At 41.6% G+C, this 22,245-nt stretch overlaps 1 protein-coding gene across 10 annotated transcripts in view; it reads right to left on the bottom strand.

Moving 5' to 3' along the window:
- IQGAP2 (IQ motif containing GTPase activating protein 2) overlaps nt 1–19,704 on the bottom strand; it is a 125,465-nt gene extending 105,761 nt beyond the window's left edge. For 5 of the 10 annotated variants that reach the window (XM_051788130.1, XM_051788134.1, XM_051788131.1 and 2 more), the window contains exon 1: nt 19,626–19,704. In XM_051788130.1, the coding sequence (XP_051644090.1) occupies nt 19,626–19,671 (46 nt within the window). In that variant the 5' untranslated portion in view covers nt 19,672–19,704. The remainder of the gene's footprint in view (nt 1–19,625) is intronic. The other 5 variants (XM_051788137.1, XM_051788138.1, XM_051788135.1 and 2 more) reach the window with 1 other exon arrangement.
- Between the last annotated feature and the right edge of the window lie 2,541 nt (nt 19,705–22,245).

The following is a 22,245-nucleotide window of genomic DNA, read 5'->3' as shown; positions in this document are numbered from 1 at the left end:
GGCCAAAGCCGCTGAAGTTTCCAGGCTGAATATCTGAGCACTGGAAATACAGAGCATAGGGAATGTCAACACGTACAGTGCTAATGCTGAGAGGAGTGTCTTGCAACACCAGCTTCCGATAAATCTGATTACACGCTTTCCCCTTCCAGCATATATTCACTTCAAAGCAACTGTGCTATCACATCAAAAGTGGTTACAGACACAATTTTAGAAACAGAAATGACAACCTGCAGGATAGAAGTGGCCTCAGGACTGAGCTGCAGAGGTAATTACTTTGAAGACTTGGGTTCTTAAAAGTCTAGTCCATTATAACATATTTTGGCAAAGGCCTCAGTCTTTGGCTAGAGCCCTGCATACGGCTTTCTATAATTTCAAACACCCTGAGAGCACCCATCATGCCAGCCACCCCAAGTTGAACATACAAATGAGCTTGGTTTGAAGACAGAAAACTCAGTCTTTTTGCTAACAGGGCAAATATTAGTCAGAAGACTGGGAAAACTGATGAAAGAATAAACACTGCTGCTGTAACAGTAACTTTTTGATAATGGTCAGCTCACAAGGAAGAGAGTTCTGCAATAAAGGGTGTTATGTGGCAGAGTAAGCCAGGCTGGGCTTTACCTGAAGACATCCAGTGACAAAATGTTGCTGCTGAAGAGATCGAAATACCACAGAACAAGGCATACACTACATCACAGCTATACAGGAAAAAGACATCTAAACAACGTCATATGATTAATCAATTATGTAAATTTTGGGGTGAAACTGAGAGGAAAAATCTAAAATATTCCCTCACAGAGAGAATGTTAAGAATATGTCTGGACTACTGACAAGAAGTAATAAAAGTGCTTGCCTAAAAGCTCTCTATTTCAATTCATTTTAAATGTTGTCACCCTGTCAGTCAGTAGACACAAAACATGTGTGGTAAGACACTAAGTCCACTCATAGATATTTCTTCATAGAAAAAGCACAAAATGAAGAGTGTATACGAAACATATGGAGCAGTGGGCAGTACTAAAGCTTAAATTGCCACACCTAACAAACTTACTCTGGCAGTCAGTATGGTGCACAAATTTTCTGATTCTTCCCACAACTAATTCAATGGAAATAAAATTATATTCTACTAGCAACTTCCTACATATGCTTATTCCACATATGTACACAAAACCCCCAGTGTCTACCAAGGGGTCTTCATAAATTGAGAGACTTGATCATATTCCACCAGCTGACATATTGCACTTAGGCACACCTTCATCTTTATCTAAAATCATCCTGTGTAGGCAGTAGATAGGACTAGTTGATGTTTGGGCTTTGGTTATGAATCACAAAAACTTTCTGGTGTACCCTGATCCCAGACAGCCACTCCAGTTGTTGGCAAATACTTAGAGCTATGTCAACTGGTGACCACCAAGCTGCCAACTCAACCCAAGGTGCTCCATGTACCTACAGTCAACATGGTGCATGCAGGATTTACTAAGTCTGACTTAGTGACTAACATTAGCATGCAACATGAAGGCATTTCAACCTTCTGGATTAGAGCAAGTTTTCAGAAATAGGGCCACCACTTCTTTAATAAGATACAGTATTATTACTGAAACTAGCAGCCAGCCCAGGTGTGCAAGAGCCACTGGAGCCATGACCTTACTAGCAGTCTGGAAAGAATCAAAACTTCAGGTTCACATAAGGTGTGGTCACTTTACACAAAAAATTTTAAGAACAAATACTGGTTACATAAATGCTATCCAGTTGAGAGTTAACCCTCATGTCATATCCATGGCAAGAATTTTGGAGATTCCAGGATCACAGAGATAATCTACATTGATCCTGAGTTTACTGGAAATCTATCAAATTGAAGCATGGTTTGAGTTGAAAGGAACCTTATAGATCACCTATTTTCAACTCCCCACCATGAGTAGGGACACCTTGCACTAGAAGAGGGTGCTCAAAGCCCCACCCAACCTGGTCTAGGACACCTCCAGAAATGGGGCAACCACAACTTCTCTGGGTAAACCTTCGTCAGTGCCTCACCAACCTCACAGTAAAGAATTTCTTCCTAATGTCTAATCTAAACCTACCCTCTTTCAGTTTGATGCCATTCTCCCTAGTCCAGACATTACATGCCCTTGTAAAAAAAACCCCTCTCTATCTTTCTTGTAGGCCACAATAAGGTATCCTGGAGACTTCTCTTCTCCAGGCGAAAAAAATCCTATTTTTCTCAGCTTTTTCTTACAGAAGAGCTGTTCCAGCCTTCTGATCATTTACATGTCTCTCCTCCGGATCTGCTCTAACAGGTCCACATCCTTCTTATGCTTACGGCCCCAGAGCTGGACACAGTACTCCAGATGGGGTGTTATGAGCCTGAAATAGAGGGGAGGACTCACCTCACTTGACCTGCTGGTCCCAGTAGTTTAGATTTGAGTTTAGTTTAAGAGGTGTTTCACAGGTCTAATTTGCAACAGTTTTCAAATTAGCCCACAGATCGATGGATTGTACTTGTAAGTTATGCTAAAATTAAAACTTCTGTAATATGTAATGAAAGAGTATGCAGGGAAAAGCAACATTTGTTTCAATTTCTGAATACAAAATTATGGAACACTTTATGAGGCATGATTCTAAGTTATTCAGGGACAACCATTTCCCAAACAGTTTTTGTTATCTTAAAAACTGAGGCTGGAAAAAAAACCCTAAAAAACCTACAACAGCATTTAAAGCTTCCTGGTCATTCATTTGCACTCAGACATATGACTATCTGCAATAGTTCAAGAACAACACATGGCTACTTCTAGGAGCCAGACCCTTTAATAAGGCATTTGCCACAGACATACCAAAGGACTTCTTACACTGAAGAAGGCAAAGAAAGGAACAGAGGCTTTTATTTCTCAGGGCCAATCCCCCTCAGTTTTCTGCCACCAGAGACTTTTTCCCATGAAAAGTGAGACGTGAGCACAGAGGAGGAGGGCTCTTTTGGCACCACAACAGGGTAGCTCAATGCACAAGACATAACGGATGATGGAGAGAACAAAATCCTCTTACAGTGATAGAATAGAATTTGTAAAGTCAGGATTGAGGGGCAAAAAAAAAAAAAAAATACAGGAGCAAATACTGTAAAATGCTGGGATAAAAGTTTTTTTTCATTAGAGTGTTTGAATTAAACATTAGCTAAAGCACATTTGGCAGGCTCAGCTGTCTGTTGTCCAGGACATACAGCAGGCAAGGCAAGGCAGTATTTCAATCCACCAGTGAGAAATTCTGCAAATTCTGTATATTCCCCCCTCATACCTTCTTACCTCCTCCATCCAAGCTCATACCTGCATACCCAGTATTAGTACAGTAAAAGTATTTAACAGAGTCATGTTGTTGTACAAGAGCCCAGCACAACAGGCTCTAGGCAGCATCCCATTTGTCTGCCTATACTGCGAGGACATTAAGCATTTGTCATTACACTTCAGTGCTGTAGTTTCAAGAAAAAACTAGTTGTATTTTAAATGGTCACAGTGATTTAAGACATTATGTTATATAACAGCATATAACTATTTGGTCCTAGTTTGAAAGAGGCTAGTAAATTCAGTACCATCTTCTTATTCCTAGTAAAATTGGTACTTTCAGGTACCCAGCACCACTAGAGTATCTGCCCAGGGCAGTTCAACTCCATAATCACTCCGTTTGGCATATTCAGTTGCTGCACTGCACCAACACAGCACCAGCCAAGCCCTGTAACCAGAGCAGGTCTGAGCTGGCAATGCTCTGAGGCAGCCTCACTGCTACCTGAGCTGTCTTTTCTGCTGTGAGGCAGGAACTCACAGCACTCCAAGGAAGCTGCAAAATACAGGAACAAGATACATGTACAGATATCAGAAAAACAACTCAAAGCTACAGGCAGAGAGAGTTCCTCCCTGAGCCTCCACTCAGGTATCAATATAAACTTGCAGGTATCTATTGCAACAATTTATTAAATATGCAGAAGAAAGTATTGTCAACTATAACTGTGTGAATAGAGGTAATTCAATAGGCTACTAAGAAAAAACAGCTTTACAGCACCAAACACCTATTGCAGGTGTTCTCTTATTAAGGTTTTTTATACCTTCAGATATATTGTTAAGGTGGAATTCATTTATCTTTGGATGAAAAATTGAAGGCTCTAATGAAAACAGCTTTCTATACACTTCCATTGTCAAAGAGCACAGTCACAAGCAACTAGCACTTGTCCCACAGCAATGAAATCAGGTGGCCTAAGCCTTTTTCTGTGTCTCCATTTAAGGGTATTCAATCCATTCCCTGAACGTTTGCTACAAGAAAGGGCTCTGGACAAAGGCAAACACTGCAAGCACTCAGAAACCTACCACAGCTGTGAACTTGGAGGGCAGATTCACATGAAATAGTAGACTAATACACTTAGTTAAATTATGAGGGTCTACAATGTCACCTCTCAAATCTTTCCAACATCGAACTACTCTCCCCCCTCCCTTAAAAATGGTTATATCTCTCCTAATCTAGTTATTTCTTTGTCAAAGCATACAGGCTCAGCTTTTAAAAAAAAAGTACACATGCATCTTCTGGCCAGCAGACTGATATCTCTTCTCACAAACTGTGTGTTACGCAGGATCTGTAGGGCCACTGTTCTGGGCTAGATCTCACTGCCAGTCACTGCACAAACTGGGAAAACAAAAAAGCACCATTAGCATGGGTGTGTTGACAACAGGTATCCAAGTAAAGAGACATCCTGAAGTAAAATTAAAAATGTTTGCTAAGGCGGTCTTTCTCCTGAGCTTTCTCACAAAGCCTCATTCTGCACATTTACTTTCTTGAATCCTTCTCTCTCCATTTCCTTGAAAAACATCTTATTTCAGTCTTATCTGCTATCACAAGTTCAGCCACATCTATTTACAGATACTGAGCACTACTGTAACACCTAGACCTTGGGACTACCCTACCAAGGGGACAGGCATGAAACAACAAGTGCAGTCCATGCTCTTGGTGCCAAGTGTCAAAACCACTTCATTTCAGTCTGTCAAGTACCTACACTGGTAGAAGTCTGTAGGACTCCTCAGATGTGTCTCAAGATACTTCAATTCCCACAAAGTTTAGAAAAAGTCTCCTGTAACCACACAAACACAAGATAGCTTTAGCATTGAGCAAGTAATCATATGGGCTGCCAGAAAGTTTAACATTAATTTTTTTGCTTAGAAGTATACAAATCCTGTACTCTGCTTTTAAACCTCAGGCTTTCTACAGTACCTTCAAGTGAGACTTCGAGAGAGGTAAAACATTAAAAAGACACTCAGTAGTTCTGAAATTATCTTATTGTATGATGATACCAGAGCATGAACATCTCTTTTCTAGTAGGGTTCTTTAACCCTGTGCAGAAAAATAACATGGTTCATTTTATCTTAACTTCGGTATAATTATTCTGTATATTTGGAAGAACAAAGAGACAAAGTAATGGAGTTGAAGGAAGCAAATGAAAATCCAAATCCAAGTGTTATCATCTAGGATTACAAACACGAAATACAATTTAGCAACCTATTGACCAGTCGCTTCCACCTACATTTAACTGCCAGTCTCACTGTCTCCAGTGATAGTCCTTAATAAAATTGTAACTGTTTATCTTTGCATACCTGGCTAGGTGGTCACTCAAGGCACAAGGGGTTTCCCCAAGATTCAGATGCTCAAAAAACATCTTTAAAACTCTAACTCCTTTCTATGACCTTAAACTTTTAGGCCAAAGTAAACAATTAATGCTCTTTACTCATTTTTAAAACCCTCTTTACTCATACTCATTATTTACTAATAAACCCTCAGTCTACATTCCCAAAAAAGTCACAAGCCTAAGGAAGCACTCAGATTGATGGAACCTCAAGAGGCAGTGAACACCAATTAACAAGGCTATTTCTTTCACTTACAGACCATCCTATCTCCAGGTGCTTAGCCCAAACACACCAATATGACCAAGCTTCAAGGCAGCTTTCAGAAGGCTACTCTGGTATGTAGCTATTCTGGTTGGAAGGTTTGTTTAGTTTCCACATGCTTACAGCAAGAATGCTGCAGTCACAAGTATTGAGGCCATGTTACTGAGAACACAGCTGCGTTGGGCAGGGCACGTCTCCAGGATGAAGGACCACCGCCTCCCTAAGATCTTGCTCTATGGTGAACTTGCCACCGGCTGCCGCAAGAGAGGAGCCCCAAAGAGAAGATACAAGGACTCCCTGAAACAACATCTCAGCCTTGGCCATATTGATCATCATAACTGGTCTACTCTGGCCTCCAATCAGGAGGTCTGGAGACACACCATCTATAACGCTGCCGATGCCTTTGAGAACGCAGCAGGATCACCCTTGAGGGGAAAAGACAACGCAGAAAGAATCGTGCCTTGCAGAATATACCACCTAAGGAGTCTTTCTGCTGTGCCTTTTGCAATCAGACATGCCTGTCTCGTATTGGCCTTTTTAGCCACCAACACGCTTGTGACAAACGTGGGTAGAGCCCTTCCCAAATCTTCGTTCGCGAAGCCCAGCCATGATTGATCATGACAGCAAGAATGACATTTTTCATGTGGGCTTAAAAAAAATGCAAAAAACCAACCAAGTTTTTGAAAAGCCTGTTTAGTCAGACTAGCACATCACAGGAGGCTCGAGGCATTCAAAGTCATATTGCATATTCCAAAGGAATTTCCAACAAGCTTTCCTTCTGCAGAGATTAATTCATGAGAAAACAAATAGTAAAGTGTCACAGGTTTCTCTGCCACCTTTATACATCTACTGTTTTCTTAAATAAAGAACTTATAATTCAAGTTTCATGAATTTTGACATAATGATCATTTGCTCTGTTTCACTGAGTTTAACCTGTTCAGTTTTTTTAGTAATATATATTAAAAATCCTCAATAAAAGAGCCAAAATGTTACCCCATGGATTAAATTTCTTTACATTTTACCTCCTGTGACCTCAATTCAACTTAACATAGTAGACTGTAAATGTAATAATGAAAAGGACAGTTTAATGTTGACAGGCTAGTAGAATACACTATGCAACTATGACAGACAGAAAAATGTTAGCGTCTATAACATGTCTCAGTATCAACTCTGTAATTAGATTTAGTCAGAAGACAATGCAAGTCTCTTGTCTACAAATGCAATTAAATTTATTTCTAGCGTTAGGCAGTTTATATTTCATTTTTCTCTGAAAAGAACTGTGGGTATATTTATAAGTCAAGCACAGACACACACCTACCTAAGAGGGTGAGTAATATGTGGACAGTAAAATACCATGACAATCAGGCAAAAAAAAAAAGCTCTTCCAAAAGGCATTCACCCTTATGCAAGAAGTTGGAATTGGAGTCACAGCAAGTTAACAGGAAAAGGTGATGTGCCTGCAGCCTTCTGCAGAGCCCCAAAGACAACTTTCATTATGTGTAGTCACAGAGCTGCTGCTTGTGGCCACAACCCCACCCATCAACACTGGTGTCTTGAGTACAGAGAAGAAAGCTACTGCAGAATCAGAGTGGAAGAACAGGAAAGTGGGGCTGGAGACCATCAGTAGGAAGGGCAGGGCATAGGCAGAACTCACTACAGTGGCAGCAGGAAACCCACATTCAGGCTTGTCCACCCACACCTCTATTACACTCCTCTTAGCTACTATTTGCATAGTAGAGCCTCTAAACTGGCAGTAAGATCACCCTAATTATGTTGTTTAAGACATCTTAGCCAACACACAGGATCAGAATAAAGTACAAGGCTTACTGTGGCAAAGAGGAACCCTAGAGATTGAAGAGGGTAGGCATGTCTAATGATAGCTACTGATGCTTCACCAAAAGGCAAACCAGCTGAAGACCAAAAGGAAGAGCATAACACAAGGTTTTTCTGTCATTGTTGTTATTCTTCAGTAGAAATTCAAAAGACTGATGGCCATTTAAACAGTAACCAATTAAGATAATGCCCTGTAAATGCTGCACAGGATTTTTTGCAAAATGAGGACCTTGTTTAATTTCTGTTTCAGTCTTGAAAGTGTCAAAAAGCTGATCTGCATTACAGTTTGGGGCCAGAACAGTAATTTATAGATAGACTTGTAGGAAACCTCTACTACCCAGAGGCTGATTAGAGAAGGGCTACTCTCGCATGGAAGAAAGGAGGAAGACAAAAACAGGGACAGGGGAAGTAAGAGAAAGGGGAAGGCATGAGCCACTCAGACCTCTTGAAAGAAGTCCAACACGATATTCTGTTTGGGAGGAAAGAGTTACCAAATGGATTCAATATTCAGATCATTGGAGAGCTGACATCAAAAAGCTTCCTATCACCAAACCCTCAGTACCATAATCAACTGAAAGTTGTGGTAAGGTGTACCTTAAAGAACAAATATGGTGACAAGTGGGAATTAGGAGTAAAAGAGAGAATTTGAGAAGAAAGCTGTGTTTTGTCACTGAGTAACTCAGACAAAAGCAATAAGAATCTTGCTATGAATCATGAAATTTCAGAGGACTGAAACATCTCTTTAGGAAAAGCCATAAGCAAGAGCACCACTTAATCACTGAGTAATTGGAAATCATCTTGAGAAAGACTGCAGTGTAGAAACTCTCAGCCCTGATATCTGGTCTTCATTCTTCCTTTGACAACTCATCATCTCCTGCTTCTTTCCCAGGCAGTCTGTTGCAGAGTCCTTCTACCAAGATCTGAATAAACCATCTACTTCACTCTTTCCAAACTCTGAAAGGAGCTCCAGAAAACACCTGAAATGTTGCAGCACATTTTCCCTTCAAGATACAAATATAAGATGTGAATGTGCATGCCACAAATTTACAGCTTCAAACCTGGAGAACACATAAATAATTATTACAGCCACAGTATCTTCAAAGTTTGTAATTCCTTGATTTACAGTCACAACGGTCTTTTTTTTTTTTTTAATCTTAGTGGAGAAAAAACACCTTAAGCATTAGGGATAATAGAACTGAAAATTTAATTTGCACCTACAGACTCATAGAATGAGATTAAACTATTTTAATACAAAAAATGGCTCAAAATTCACAAGAACATTGAGAAATGCTGTATGTTACAAAATGCTAACATATAGATATGGTACATTTAGGTGATGAGCAGGGCCCTTGTGCACCCAGAGGCAGACACTGACAGAGCAATGTTAGTTTTCACCTTCCCTCCAGCATTCCTGGTTCCCCCAGAAAGGCAGCTCAGTTGCTTGTGCAGCATGTCCCAAAACTGCTGTGCACTCAGCAGCTGTTATTGCAGCTGGGATGACCCAGCACAAGGAGGAACCATCAAATAATGAATGGAGATGCAACATCAGGCTCAAGAGCTAAAATATCACCCCAAAACCTTGTGGTTTTGTCAACTGTGTTGGTCCACACAGAGTCAGAAAGATGCAGTGGATGGAGATGTACATTCTTTGTTTCTGCTTCAAGAGTGAGATGATACATTTTTGCAGGAAGGCAGTGTACCTGCGAATGTATCCAGTTCAGAGGCAGTCCCATGCCAGCAACGACCTCAATTATCACTCAAAGCCTGCTTGACTGCCTCCACTACACAGTAGGCAAGTGTTTACCGAGGTATTGGTGCTGGCATTCCTGTCTCCAGCATAACCTCCTCCCAGTATTTCCTGCTAGGTCACTTCAGGAGCACACTGCACAGGTAGGCAGATGTTACTTGTGGGACACTTGCCCACAGTGCTTGTGGACAATTCTGACTCTTATTTCTCATTTACATGCATATCCAGTAATATGAATTACTTTTTCCTTCATCATGAGGAGTTAAAATCATAGGAGAGAACAGAAATCACGCAAGGTTTGAGCCTTGAATAACAAACTTTTGAGCAAGATTTGAAAAGAACTGACAAACCCTTAGCTTTTCACTCGGTATATCCAGTATCTATTTGCTGAGACTCAAAACTGCTCTGCCTGACAATGACACATCTACCATTGCACATATCACTGCAAAATCATCAGATACAGAGTGAGCCAGATGTTCCCCCTAACTTATCAATAAACCAAGTACTTAATTTCCAGGACTAAGTGTTGACAGCTGCACTCAGAAGATAAATTTTTGCCCAACCATACATTCATAAGTTTCAAAGTATAACTATTTGTTCTACTGAATTTCCTCTAAACTGACAGAAACTTTGTCAATCTCATCTTGAATAACTTAATTTTTCAGGTTATTTGCTTATGTCTACTCCAGAGCCCAAAGTAAAGTTTGGATTAATGGAGTAAATACTGACCACAGGGACAGTCTCCTCATTACCTTGAATTAATTTTCTCTAATGAAAGCATTGCATGTCAATGCTAAATAAATATCAATCATGAATAAAATATCAAGAGTGCATCAGAAGTGTTGTGTAAACACCTCAAAACAAGTATTCTGCTTGAAATAACAATGCCAAGACCACTAAAAGAAAGGAGGCATAACCAGCATTCAATCACTGTTATGGCAACCATGCTACAAGCAGCACACATAAACTTAGCATCAAACTAAGTTATGTGTTTGCAATTTTTGAAGTCTCTACTCAACAAAAAAATTTGCATGCTTAAGGGTTGAGTATAGAATTTTATAACCTTTTGCAGAGCTGCAGTTTGTTTCCTTTTTTGAAGCACTACCTCAGAAATCAAGACTTTTGCTAGGACTTGTAACAGTTCCTCCTCCAAGCTTTGCCCTGGTTTCCAACTAACACTCTATGGTCAGCCTCCTTATAATAAGGCATTTACGGTTGCTAGAGGGAACAGAGTAATGTAAAAAAAAAAAAAAATAGTTACTCCATGAGCAGTATCTTGCCCAGGTGAGTTTCTACCATTCTGATTCAATATGGGAACTATTTCTCAGGCTGTGAAGTGCGAGCACAAGTGAAATAACTCCTACCTATTTCGTAACAGTTTTCATGCAAATAGCCAACTTCCAAGAAAGTCTATAATTTATATCTGGAGTATATGATATTAAAATAACTTGATCACATGTAAATTTGCATCTGAAACGCATCCAAGAAGCTAGCGGAGACCAATTCTGACTGCTCACTTCTTCATCCTTTTGGGAAGACCAGATAAGCCTGTCAATGGGCAGCATTTGCAGCCTGGATGGAAGCAGCCTACCAGTCAGCATCTTCCTGACGTGGTTTTAGGAAAAAAGAATACAGATGAATGTTACAGAAATCCACCTGTTTTCACCAGAAACCTCTGCAAACATTTGTGAAGCTACTTAATTTTACTGAAGTGTGGGGGAAAAAAAAAAGAAAAAGGAAACTACTTAGAGTTACTGCCGTGGTTCAGTGCTATAGAAAACACCAGCAGCCCTTCTTTAGCCTGTTACTACCCACAGTACCAGTAAATTTTGTTCATTTTTTTCTATAACAGCTCATATCAGTGAAATCTGCAGCAAAATCACGTGGTCTTACTTCTCATTTTCTGTATGTAGATAGAAGTTGGAGTGCAAGGGCCTTGCTTTACATGTGATAAAAGCTGTATATTTTCTGGACTATTCTAACCAATTTGTTAAACATCATTACCATAGCCAGAGGTGATACAAATTCAAAGTAGCAGGCAGTCACATGCAATCCATGCATGGTAAGCTGTCTATCCACCTTCAGTAGTCAGATGCCATGCAACTTCAAATGACAGACCAAGGCTAGTTCATCTCTCAGACTCCACTAAATCGTAGTGAAGAAATCTGTGCTCAACTTCTCAGTTCAGATGTAATGAAATCATGTTTATTATGTGTCTGGTTTTCTTAAAACAGTTGATCATTTTTGCACGGTAAAAGCTCTGTCACAGATTTATCTAAACATAATCCCTGCTCTACACAGTACTTGTTCATGTTCCTTTTCAGCTACACCACAGCATACCCATGCTGATATTTCAATGATTATTTGTTCTGCTATACTGTATTGAAAACATACGGAATTTAAGACTTGTTTACCACTGAATAGAGACCATCCAGCTATGACTTGGGTAAATCAGTTGGGCTTGAAAAACTACAAGATCCAGAGATAAGCAGCACATACCACAAGTTACATCTCATCCCCATGGTTTTGAGGCTCTGTAAGTCAAGAGTAATTTTAACAGCAACAAAAAAAGGGTTGAAAAAGCATCTTGAATCTTACTTTATGTACGAAAAACATTTATTTTTCTTTCTTTGAGTAGTCTAGTATTCATGCAGTTTCTTACAATTTTCTTGCCACTGTAGCATTGCCTGCAAACACTGCCATGCCTTTACTGACATGGATTTATGAAATTATAGCACTAAAGACAAAATTACTTCAAAAACTTTTCTGTAATTCAAAACTCCCTGGGCAACAGGAGAACTGAGAGCAGCTCCAGTCCTGGTAGGCAGACAGGGCACCAGAGTATCAGTGGCACCACAGTAGAGGCAGCTAGGGGCAGATCATGATGATGCACGTGATGCTCCTTCCTGTGTGCCCCAGTCTGCTCTTGAACTCCGCCTGCATGTCTTCCTGCCCTACCATACACACGCTTTCCAGATGTCTATGTGCAGTAGTAGCACAACTTTAATTTGACCTCCCATTCCTCCAACTGCTTGTGCTCACCCCTGCTCCAGCTACTACATCATATTGGCAGACCTGCCTGTGGGTTCATACTGCAAGCCAGACTGAGGACCTAATCCAGCCAAAAATAATTCCATAGAAGAGTCAAGATTGCTTCTTGCACCAGCAAAGCTGACTGAAAACATACTCAAAATCACAGCTTCAGAGCAATTTAAACACCTTTAAATTCTGCCTGCTACAGTCCCACCTGGTTAGAGTCATCCTGCCTCGGCCAGCAAGCAGAGCTGTGAGACCTGCAGTCACCCCTTGAAGAGGCCAAGAGGTGACTGCAAATCCAGCAATGCAAATCAGCTCTGCAAGGAGAGATTAGCTTCCTGACAGATTGGGTATTCATGCCATCATATGAGCATTGGCAGGAGGTGAAGACCACAGCAGTGTGACAGAGCAGCTGAAGACATTTTGGCATGCTCAGGCTGCTGAAACCTCACCAGTTACAGCATCCTGCAGCAAGGCAGGAGATTGGATCCCAATGTAATTAACAGCAGTTAAAACCAGCAACTTTTCTCATCAAAGATAATGACCCTAGGCACAAGATTGTGTTCTCGGCAAAGCAGACCCGTGTCCTTGTTTAGTTTTCAAGTTTTTTTACCTTGTTTCTAATCACTTCAATCAGATTAGGCACAGGTATCTCCTGTAATATTTATGATTCCCCAAAACATCTTTGAAACATCCCCTTAAAAACACCAGTGAAACATTTACTGGTCTATAGTTTAACCTTACAACCCTCGATATAAGGTGGTTGCCTTAATGAAGCACACTTCTGTACAGAGTTTAGGAATTTCCCATTCCAGCTGCCCCTGAATCTTTGTTGTGCTCCTAGAAGCTTTGAGGCTCCAATCCTGCAAATATAACCAGTTTACTGAGCAGCTTTACAAATTAAGCACAAATGCAGGAGGATATCCTTAATTTTCAGGAGGAACAGACAGTAGAGGATTGATAGCATGCATGACTACAAATTGCTCTTCAGACTTTGGAACCTGGTAAGAATTAGTTTAAACACCTTCCTGTATGCCACAAAAGCTTTTACTGCACTTTCAAAGAAGTAGGTCAGAGTCCACAGGAGAGAACTGGCAGAGACCACATTCTTCATCACTCATTTTAGCAGAAACCACTGACTGCTGAGCACACACCCAGGCTAAGACAAGCACCTGAGATGAGGATAGTACTTTCTGACAGCTTTGCAGCCTCACTGGCCGGCAGGGCTGGACCACACCTTGAGGCAGCAAGTCTTATGGGCTGTCAGCAGTTTGTCAATGGTTGAGAGTCAGATCTCTGAAGTGCTCCTTGAATCTGGTTCTTCAAGAATTCGTAGCTGGACAACCTCAGCTTGGGCAATAAGTGATAACAAAGAACTGACATAATTCCTCCTGATAACTATTTCTTGCTAGTGCATATTAATTTGAAGAAAACAATAGTTGAACACTGAGATCAGCCACCAGCACAGGTTCTTAATGGCTATTTATTTGCTTACACATTTCAAAAGGTATTTAGAAGCTGTGTGGAGTTTATATGAACACCTTTGGTTCAGTATCCAATTTCCTCCCTCTCCTGCCCCCCTACCAAGGCCCTCGGCCACCACAGAGAACCCTGCAGGCACTGCCCGCCCCACCAGCCCATTACCACCACAGACCACAACCCTAACTCTTGTCCTCTGCCACAGTAACTGGCAAAACACAACTGGAGTAGTGCCAGGGGCAATGTGTTGTTCTCCAGCACAACCCCGTCCCTGTGTCAGACACTCAGCAGCCTCCTTCTTCCCCCAGCAGTGAAAATAAGGCAGTATGTGTCCAGCAGTCGATCCTCTTGAAAGCACAGCTCACACCAGGCTGAAGAGGACATTATTGTTTTCTGAAGGTGAGCACAAGTGCCAAGGTGCAGGAAGTGCTGACCCACGAACAAGCCATGCAGGACACAGCTCCTGCCCTGTCTCATCAAGATCAACAAATGAGGTGCCCACAGCAGGCACCCCTCCCCAGATAGGGGCACCAGCCCTCGCCCCCACAATCATGGCCCTCGCCCCCACAATCATGGGCCCCAGGACAGGGTGCGTACAGCTCCTGCCCTGTCCAGCACCTGCACTTTCATTCCATAACACACAGTAGTTCAAGGATACTTGTTCCAAAAAAACAACGAAATAGCCTGAACAAATGAAGCAAACACAGCAGGTTAATAATTTCCTGCAAGGAACAGAGCACAGGAGAGCACACTTGCTTATCATCCCATTGAAATATGACCCACCAGTCCCGCCTGTCACTGCCAGGCTTTTTTTTTCTGCCTTACATGTAAAGTTATTCCTAGTAAATCATAGTCAGCTTCAATCAGCAACAGTATCAAGCAAATCTTGATCTAGAAAAAATGAAATGCCACTTAACAGAATAGGTGAGCAGCAAATCTGCATGCTTCCTATTCCCTGCCTTAAGTATTGGACTTGATCTAGCACACTCTTACGTGCTATAAATCCTGTTTCCAGCACAATATTAAGATTTCCTGTTTCAACAGCATTCAAGTAGTTTCAAGCATGCTGTAACATAGCTCTATCCTTTCCCTACCGTGAGAGTTCAGGGGAGATGAACTTGCTTTGTACAAAAAGCACACAGAGAACCACTCCTACCAAGTGAATTATGTGTGCTTGGTTCAACAAAGCAGTTAAACTTTCTGAGTTCTCATTCAGCAGTTTAATTATTAGCAACCTACAAAAGAGTGGAAGAGATAAACAGTGTAGTTGGTTGCCAAATAACACCCATCAATAAAAAAGGAGAAAAGTGTTCTCACAAGCCACAAGCACTACAAGAAAGTATACACCCAAAAGAGTATATATGCATAGAATAGAGTAAAGTTGGTTGTTGGTTTTTTTTTTTTTTAGCTTAAAGAAATCCCATCTGTTTTCACTTAGAAAAATCCTATGGAACCTTTACCAAAAGATTTTTTCCCCTGCTTTTAAATTGAAAAACAGTCATTTATTTCCCTGCACTTAAAAGGCACACAGAAAAATTTATAGCTTTTTAATGTTAAAAGCTTTTTGAAAAGCCACTGGTTTGCAAGCTTTCACATCCTGCTGAATAAAGAAGCTAGGTGTAGTCTCACAGAGAGGCGTGGGCTATGTTTCACTTCAGGTTTACCCTGCTTGTCACCACAGGCAGAGCAGTGCTCCCTCATGAAGCTTTATGTTTGTAATTTGTCTCATCTCCTAACTCCTAGTGCCAAACAGTAGCACTTCTGGGAGCCAGGAGGAGAAAGAAGTACAAGCAATGCCCTCATCACTGGATACCGAAGTCAGTTTTCCTCTGTATTTACCCATCACCTATGCACAGTGAAACTGGCTTTCTGGGTTCAGCAGGAGAGGTGAAGACTCTTACCTGCTTGTCTTCAATAGATGATTGATGATGATGATGAAGCAAGTGTCTCTCCCACTCAGTACACAGGGATTTGGGGCATATGTTAATTCAGCTACTCTGAGCATGGAAATGCTTGAAATCCTTTGCAAATCCAGACACTCATGGCCTCACTTACTGTAGCTTTATTACATTCCTGGAAGTGCAGTGAAGCCATTCAAACATTTCATGAAAACTTACAGCATTTCTTTCTGCACATAGATTTCAGGGAAAATTACCTATAAAAGACCTAAGAGTGTCAGGAAATAGGCATTCTCAAACATACATCACTGCCTGATTTGCTATCTTCCTATGTTCAAAACTTTATGTTCAATCTGTGAGACACATCCAAGATTTATACTTTTTTCTCTTCATAATCTTCCACAGCACCAAACATTTTTATTGTAAAAATGGCTCATAGCTCTAGTTATAGTACAAGTGCCAATTCTCTGCAATTCTGTGAACCTCTGCACCTGATTATGCTGGGACTGAGAAATAAACCAGGCAACAGTTGTAGCTAGATTGGAAAACAGCTACATAAATTCAGTTGCAGTGCTCCTGTTAACATGGTTTCTGCTGTATAAGCTGCTTTCTTGTAATTTTATGTTCTCACTTGAGTTGGTACTGGAGATGAATATCTGTCTGAAGGGCTCAATGGAGCACCAACACAAATCTCTACCGCATCTCTTTTAAGTTACTGGCGACCTGGCAGACCCAGAACTGGAGGCACCTTTCAATAAGCAGTCCAAGAAGCCACAAGGACTGTGGCCCTACCAGGATAAGAGAAGGGTCAAAGACTTTGCTCTGAGCTCCTGATTCTCCCATTAACTATGTTCATCCTGAACTAGCGCCCACTCTAAAAGGGATTGCCTTGTTTGGTTTCATTCAGCTATTTCCTGACTTTAAAGATGGAAATTATCACCTCTGAGAATTTTTTTTCTAGATGTTCTTCGAGTTACTATATTAGCAAAGCTTGTAATGAAAAGATAGTTTTTAAGTTAGAAGCATGTCTTCCCAATTCTTATGCAAGGTCTCATGCTCAGGGATGCTTTTCTCCCTCCAGTGGTATTCATCAGTCTACAAAATGTAGCTGAGATCTGCATGTGTCTTCCTCTCTAGTTATCAAGACAAAATGCTACTGATAACTATGCACTGATTCATATAGTGCCTTACAGAAGATTATCATAGTAAAATGCCAATGTTCTTCAGACCAATATACAAACTCTACCAGGAGCCTGAAGCCAAAGTCAAAAGTCCAAGTTAAGTTAAATGCTTAAAACACTTCTAGATCAGTAAAACAAGGAGTCTCAGAAAAGTGAAAGCCTAACTTCGACAACTTAATAACTCTTTTAGGAAATCCAGCATATATGTGGTGTTCCTAACATAGGGAACCATTTGCCAGTGATACAAAGTGCAGTTTCAGTTGCACAGGGAACCTACAATTTATGATGGGCTTTCATAAGACCTCAGATAGTGCTAATGTAAGTTTTCTAGTTAGGTAGCCTTTTCTTTTTTTGGCTTCTTAAAATACTGATTTGCTCCTCTTCCCAAAAGGGCAGGCAAATGCAGTGTAGATAAAGTATATTTATTTTTTTAGACACAGGCTAAAAAGCCAAACTTGCATCTCTTCTTGTCACTACAGACAAGGCTATGGCTTATTCTTTGGAATATGGAGTTCTCCATGGAGTTCTTTGGTGTATTTTTTAAAAAGTAGAGCTATCAGCTTGGCATATTTAAGGAATTTTTGCCTAATCCCTTGAAAGGAATGTAATTTCAAAGGTTCCTGCAGAAAAAAACCTCCATCCAAAAAAAAAGTGGATGCAGTTTAGTACAGCAGCCGTAGCCTCTTACTCAGGGAAGGCCAGAATAACTACTAGAGCCTGAACAAGCAGACAGTACTGATCAGAGGGGAGATACCATTAGAAAAGACAAGAAGGATGCTTGCATCTACTCCTGTCCCTGGGACAGGTGATTAAATACCAAGAGTGGTTACAACTCAAAACACCAACTTTTCCATGGTCACCACAGCGAGATGCTCTGAACCCTCATAGCGAAGCATAACCACTGAGAGGATAGACTGTATCTTTAAAACTTTATTTAACATCCTTAATATGGCCATTCTTTCCTACAATAAATAAGGCCTATGATCCTTAAAATACTCTGAGGAGCTCTGACACCAAAATAAATCATTCTCAGCACTCAGCCAGGAATCAAAGCACAAAGGATGAGCCCTTTGCTTTAAGTCAAAGCTTCATCTTTGGCTACATTGGAATTCATGTCAGACTAGGAACATTCACCTCTCCAGACTCACATCTTCTCAGACCAGCCAGACCAGATCTGCACAGGAAAACCCCAGCTGCTGGAGTCTTGATGGGCACACCACGTACATTTCTGCACCTCAGGAAAGTGGATGAACTGAGGCTGTAGCATGATGCAGCACACCACCTGGACACTGCCCAACCACTTGTGCCAGAGCACAAGGAGATGAGAGCACTGGGAGATGGGTTGCACAAGCAAAATATTCACCTTTGCTAACACACTAGCATGGGCACTCAGACTATGCCTGTAGTAGCCAGTGAATGTACCTTCACAAGGCTCTCATCTGTCTACTGGGTAAAATAAAAGTTGAACCTACAGGCAGGTTCCATAAACTGCCCTAACTGGCAGGCATCAAGAGAGGAAAACACTTAGGGAGACATGGCATCCTCCAAGCTGAAGGTCTCACTGCCAAGTACCACCTTTTCTATCTGCCCTAGGTGGAAGCAAAGCGGCTCCTAACATTGTCAAGGGTTTTTGTGCTTCTTTCTAAAAAGAGATTTCAGAACCGGTTTTAAACAAAGCTACTATGATAAGAACTGAGAAGTGGCTCATTAGACCACAGGATGCCAGGGCCGTTGTGAGCTTTGCAAATCATTTGCATGTTCACGTTTTGCAATGCCTGAAGTATCAGAGGCATTTCTTGGAGGGCTGGCACATGCCCTGCTCTGCCCCATGGGAGCCAGAAAAAGCACAGCCGAGTGAAGGATCCCAGCACGTCACAGCATTGCCGAGAGAGCCCTGCAGCAGAAGGAGTGAAGGTGCTTCAGGGCTTTTCTTAAATGCAGGTTTGGGAAGTGCATACAGTTCCACTGAAAAGAGATGCCTGGTGCCTGCACAGTCCTTTTCGTCACCCCAGTTATTGTTTAAAGTTACAAAGTTCTGAGCCAAAGTTATAAAACTAGAAAGCAGGCAAAGTTCTAAAACAAAGTTATAAAATTAGAAAGCAAGGTTTAACTTTATAATCCGAAATTCCGAAGTGATAATCCAAAGGTTACAAAGTTACAGCCCGAACCTACCGTCACAACTCAAGTTACGAAGTTGTAACCCAAACCCATACCTATAACATCAAGTTATAAAGTTAAACCAGAAGCTTTAACTCTAACCTAAAACTACCGAGCTGCAATGCGGAATCAATAGCTATAATCCATTCAGAAAGTTGCAGAACAAAACCTAGCCCCATGAAAACCTGTTCAAAACCCAGCCGGAGCCGGCTGCGAGCTAATCTAAAAGGAGCCGGAGCGCTGCGAGCTGCCGCAGTCTGCTGGGCGGGTTTTATCTTCCCCTCAAGTCGCTCTTTCGATATCAAACAGAGAAAGCCGACAAGGGAGGAGGACAAAAAAAAAAAAGATAAATAAGAAAAAACCCCGAAGCGGCCCCCCCGACCCCACTCACAGCCGTAGCGGGGCCGCTGCAGGGACGGCAGCTCCTCATGGTGCATCCTGCCGCCGCCGGGAGGGACGGCGTCCGCCCCTGCCCGCCCTTCTTATGTGCGGCCCGGGCCCCGCTGATTTGCTGCCGCCCGCGGCCGCGACCGCCCCGCGCGGGGCCGGGGCCACCCGGGGCGGCTCCGCGGGGCCGGGGGGCACTGCCGGCCGGGGGTGTGCCTGTGCCGCCAGGACGGAGAACAGGAGAAAGCGAGGGAAAAAAAAAAACAACAACCAATAAAAAAACCAAAACAAGCGAAAAGGGAGAAAGAAAAAGACTGGGGGAAAGAATGAACGTAACCCCGCACGCCTCCCCCCAGCCAAATGAGAAAGCAGACAAAGAAAAATAACCCCCAAGCTCCAAAGCAAAGCAAACAAAAAGCAAAGCAAAACGTAAAGAGCAAAGAATAAAATAATAATAATAAAAAAACCCAAAAAATCCAACAACAACAACAACAAAACCCCCCCAACAACAAAAAAGCAAGCAAAACAAACCAAAGAACCTCAAAATAAAATCCATAAGCTAAAAAAACCCCAAACCATAAACCAAAAACAAACAAAACAAAAAAAAAAAAAGGAAAAGAAGAGTAAGCAAAACAAAAAGATCCCAAAATCAAAAAGCAAAAAACCAAGAAAAAAATCTCCCAAAATGCAAAAAAGGGCAATAAAATGCAATCCCCCTCAAAAAAAAAGAAAACAAACAAAAACCAAAACCCTAAAACTACAAAACAATTAAAATAAATCAAATTTCACACTGTGGAAGGCCAAGGCACCTCCCTATGGTGTTTTGGCAGAGAGGACTCTGAAGACATATGAAGAAGCAAGCCCAGGACTCCCTCCTGCAGTTTTGCTCTTTTGAAAAACTCTCACTCCCTACAAGCAGTGTTTTTGCCAGACCACAAAGCCACCACCACAATCTGTAGGGCACCTGTGGAGTGGAGTGTGCCTGCATGGGCCTGTGCCATGTTGGTGCCCCTTTCTGAGTGGTTCTGTGAAGCAGCTAGGCATGTTCCTCCATCTGTGGCTTCCCTGCGGGGTGTCCCTGCCAGAGCAGGCTTGATTTCAGACAGCAGAGCAACAAATCCATGGAACAAAGATTCATGTTCTGTGGCCACAGGCTCCAAGGTCACATATGAAATTCACTTGGAGATGGTCAGAGATAGGGGTTTCTCAAATGGAGATGTAATATAGGGCAGGACAATATCCTCTTGGCAGTCTCTAAGCCCCTGACATTAAGTTTTCTGGAAGGCAGAGGGAAGTAGTGCCTGTGCATAGCCACAGCCTGTGTCCCAGAGCCCGTGGGACACAATGCACCTGAGCATGCTTGTGATTTAACGCTAGGAGCCAGGTGACCCTTGATGTACATTTGCACATTGTTTGGAAGATTTCTGTTATTTCTGTTTCAAAATAAAATAGTGTGGGATCTATGGAGTCTTCTCTGTGATGTTTTAGAAGTTTGAGAATGTCTGTACTTAGTTTGAAAGGCCTTTGTTTTGTCACTCCCTATCTCTGGCTGTGCTGGGCACAACTCACTGATTGCAAACATGCTGAGGTAAGGAAAGACACTTCTTATAGTACTTAAAATGTGGATTATTCAGGAGGAAAAGACTGAAAGGGTACAGGAGAAAAATGACACCCAGAGCAAACACTGTTACTTTCCTTGAGGTCCTTTTGATTTCCTCTGCTCCCTTTTCCTCCTTTCCCTTTTGCTCCATACCTACAGACCAGGAATGATGACTTACAGTAAAGGTGTGTGATGCAGGTACAAGTAGAGCTGCAGTCTCCACTTGGCTTTCCGAATGATTTCTTGAGTTTTAAACTATCACCCATTTACTTACTTCTCCTTTCATAAAAGAAAGAAAGTTTGATCAAACCCATGATAGAAAAGAAGAAATTGGCTTTAAAGTGCACTTGAGTTAATTGAAATGTTACATTTGCTTTAAATTACCATTTCTACTGCTTTTTGTACCATTATACTTAGCCTAAGTCAAGAATACACAGTAGAAAACTTTCTCTCTCTCCATCTCTTTTATTCTTTAGTCATGATCAGACACTTCAAAGTTTTCTTAAAAATATTTTTTCTGACTTAAAGCAAGTGGCCTTGTTCCCCTGAAAATCTTTATTTTGACACGATGGTATCATGTTTTAAATGACAACACTTCTCTCTTGAGAAGTGCTCAGCTTGTTCTGCTGGTTGTGTAGATGTGGTGTGACATTGTGACAGGGTCTCTCTCCTGAAGGAACAGTCTGACAAAGCCTCAGAGAGTCTTTGTGTGACAGTGCCAGTCTCTAGTGTTTTTTCTTGTTCCCTCTCTTGGTATGGCTGGAAAGGCAAGGGTGCAGCTGGGGTGTCACACGCATGTATGCTGACACCCCTTTGTGAGAAAATGTTCACCCTTGTCTCTCAGACTCTGTGACTGCAATGTGTCCTCTCCCTCATCTGTCTCATGACTCTCCTTGCCGAAGGTTGGCACCAGCATTTGTGTCACCACATGGGTACTCAATTAATTGTCCCAGACTGAAAACTAACATTTTTCTTTTAGTAGGATTATTTCTTAAACCAGTGATTCCTTCATTGCTTTCACCCA

The sequence above is a fragment of the Manacus candei genome, unplaced genomic scaffold (genome assembly GCF_025592945.1).
Source record: "Manacus candei isolate 608988 ecotype Guabito, Panama unplaced genomic scaffold, ASM2559294v1 h1tg000024l, whole genome shotgun sequence".
NCBI lineage: Eukaryota > Metazoa > Chordata > Aves > Passeriformes > Pipridae > Manacus > Manacus candei.
This window is presented reverse-complemented; position numbering and strand designations above follow the sequence as displayed.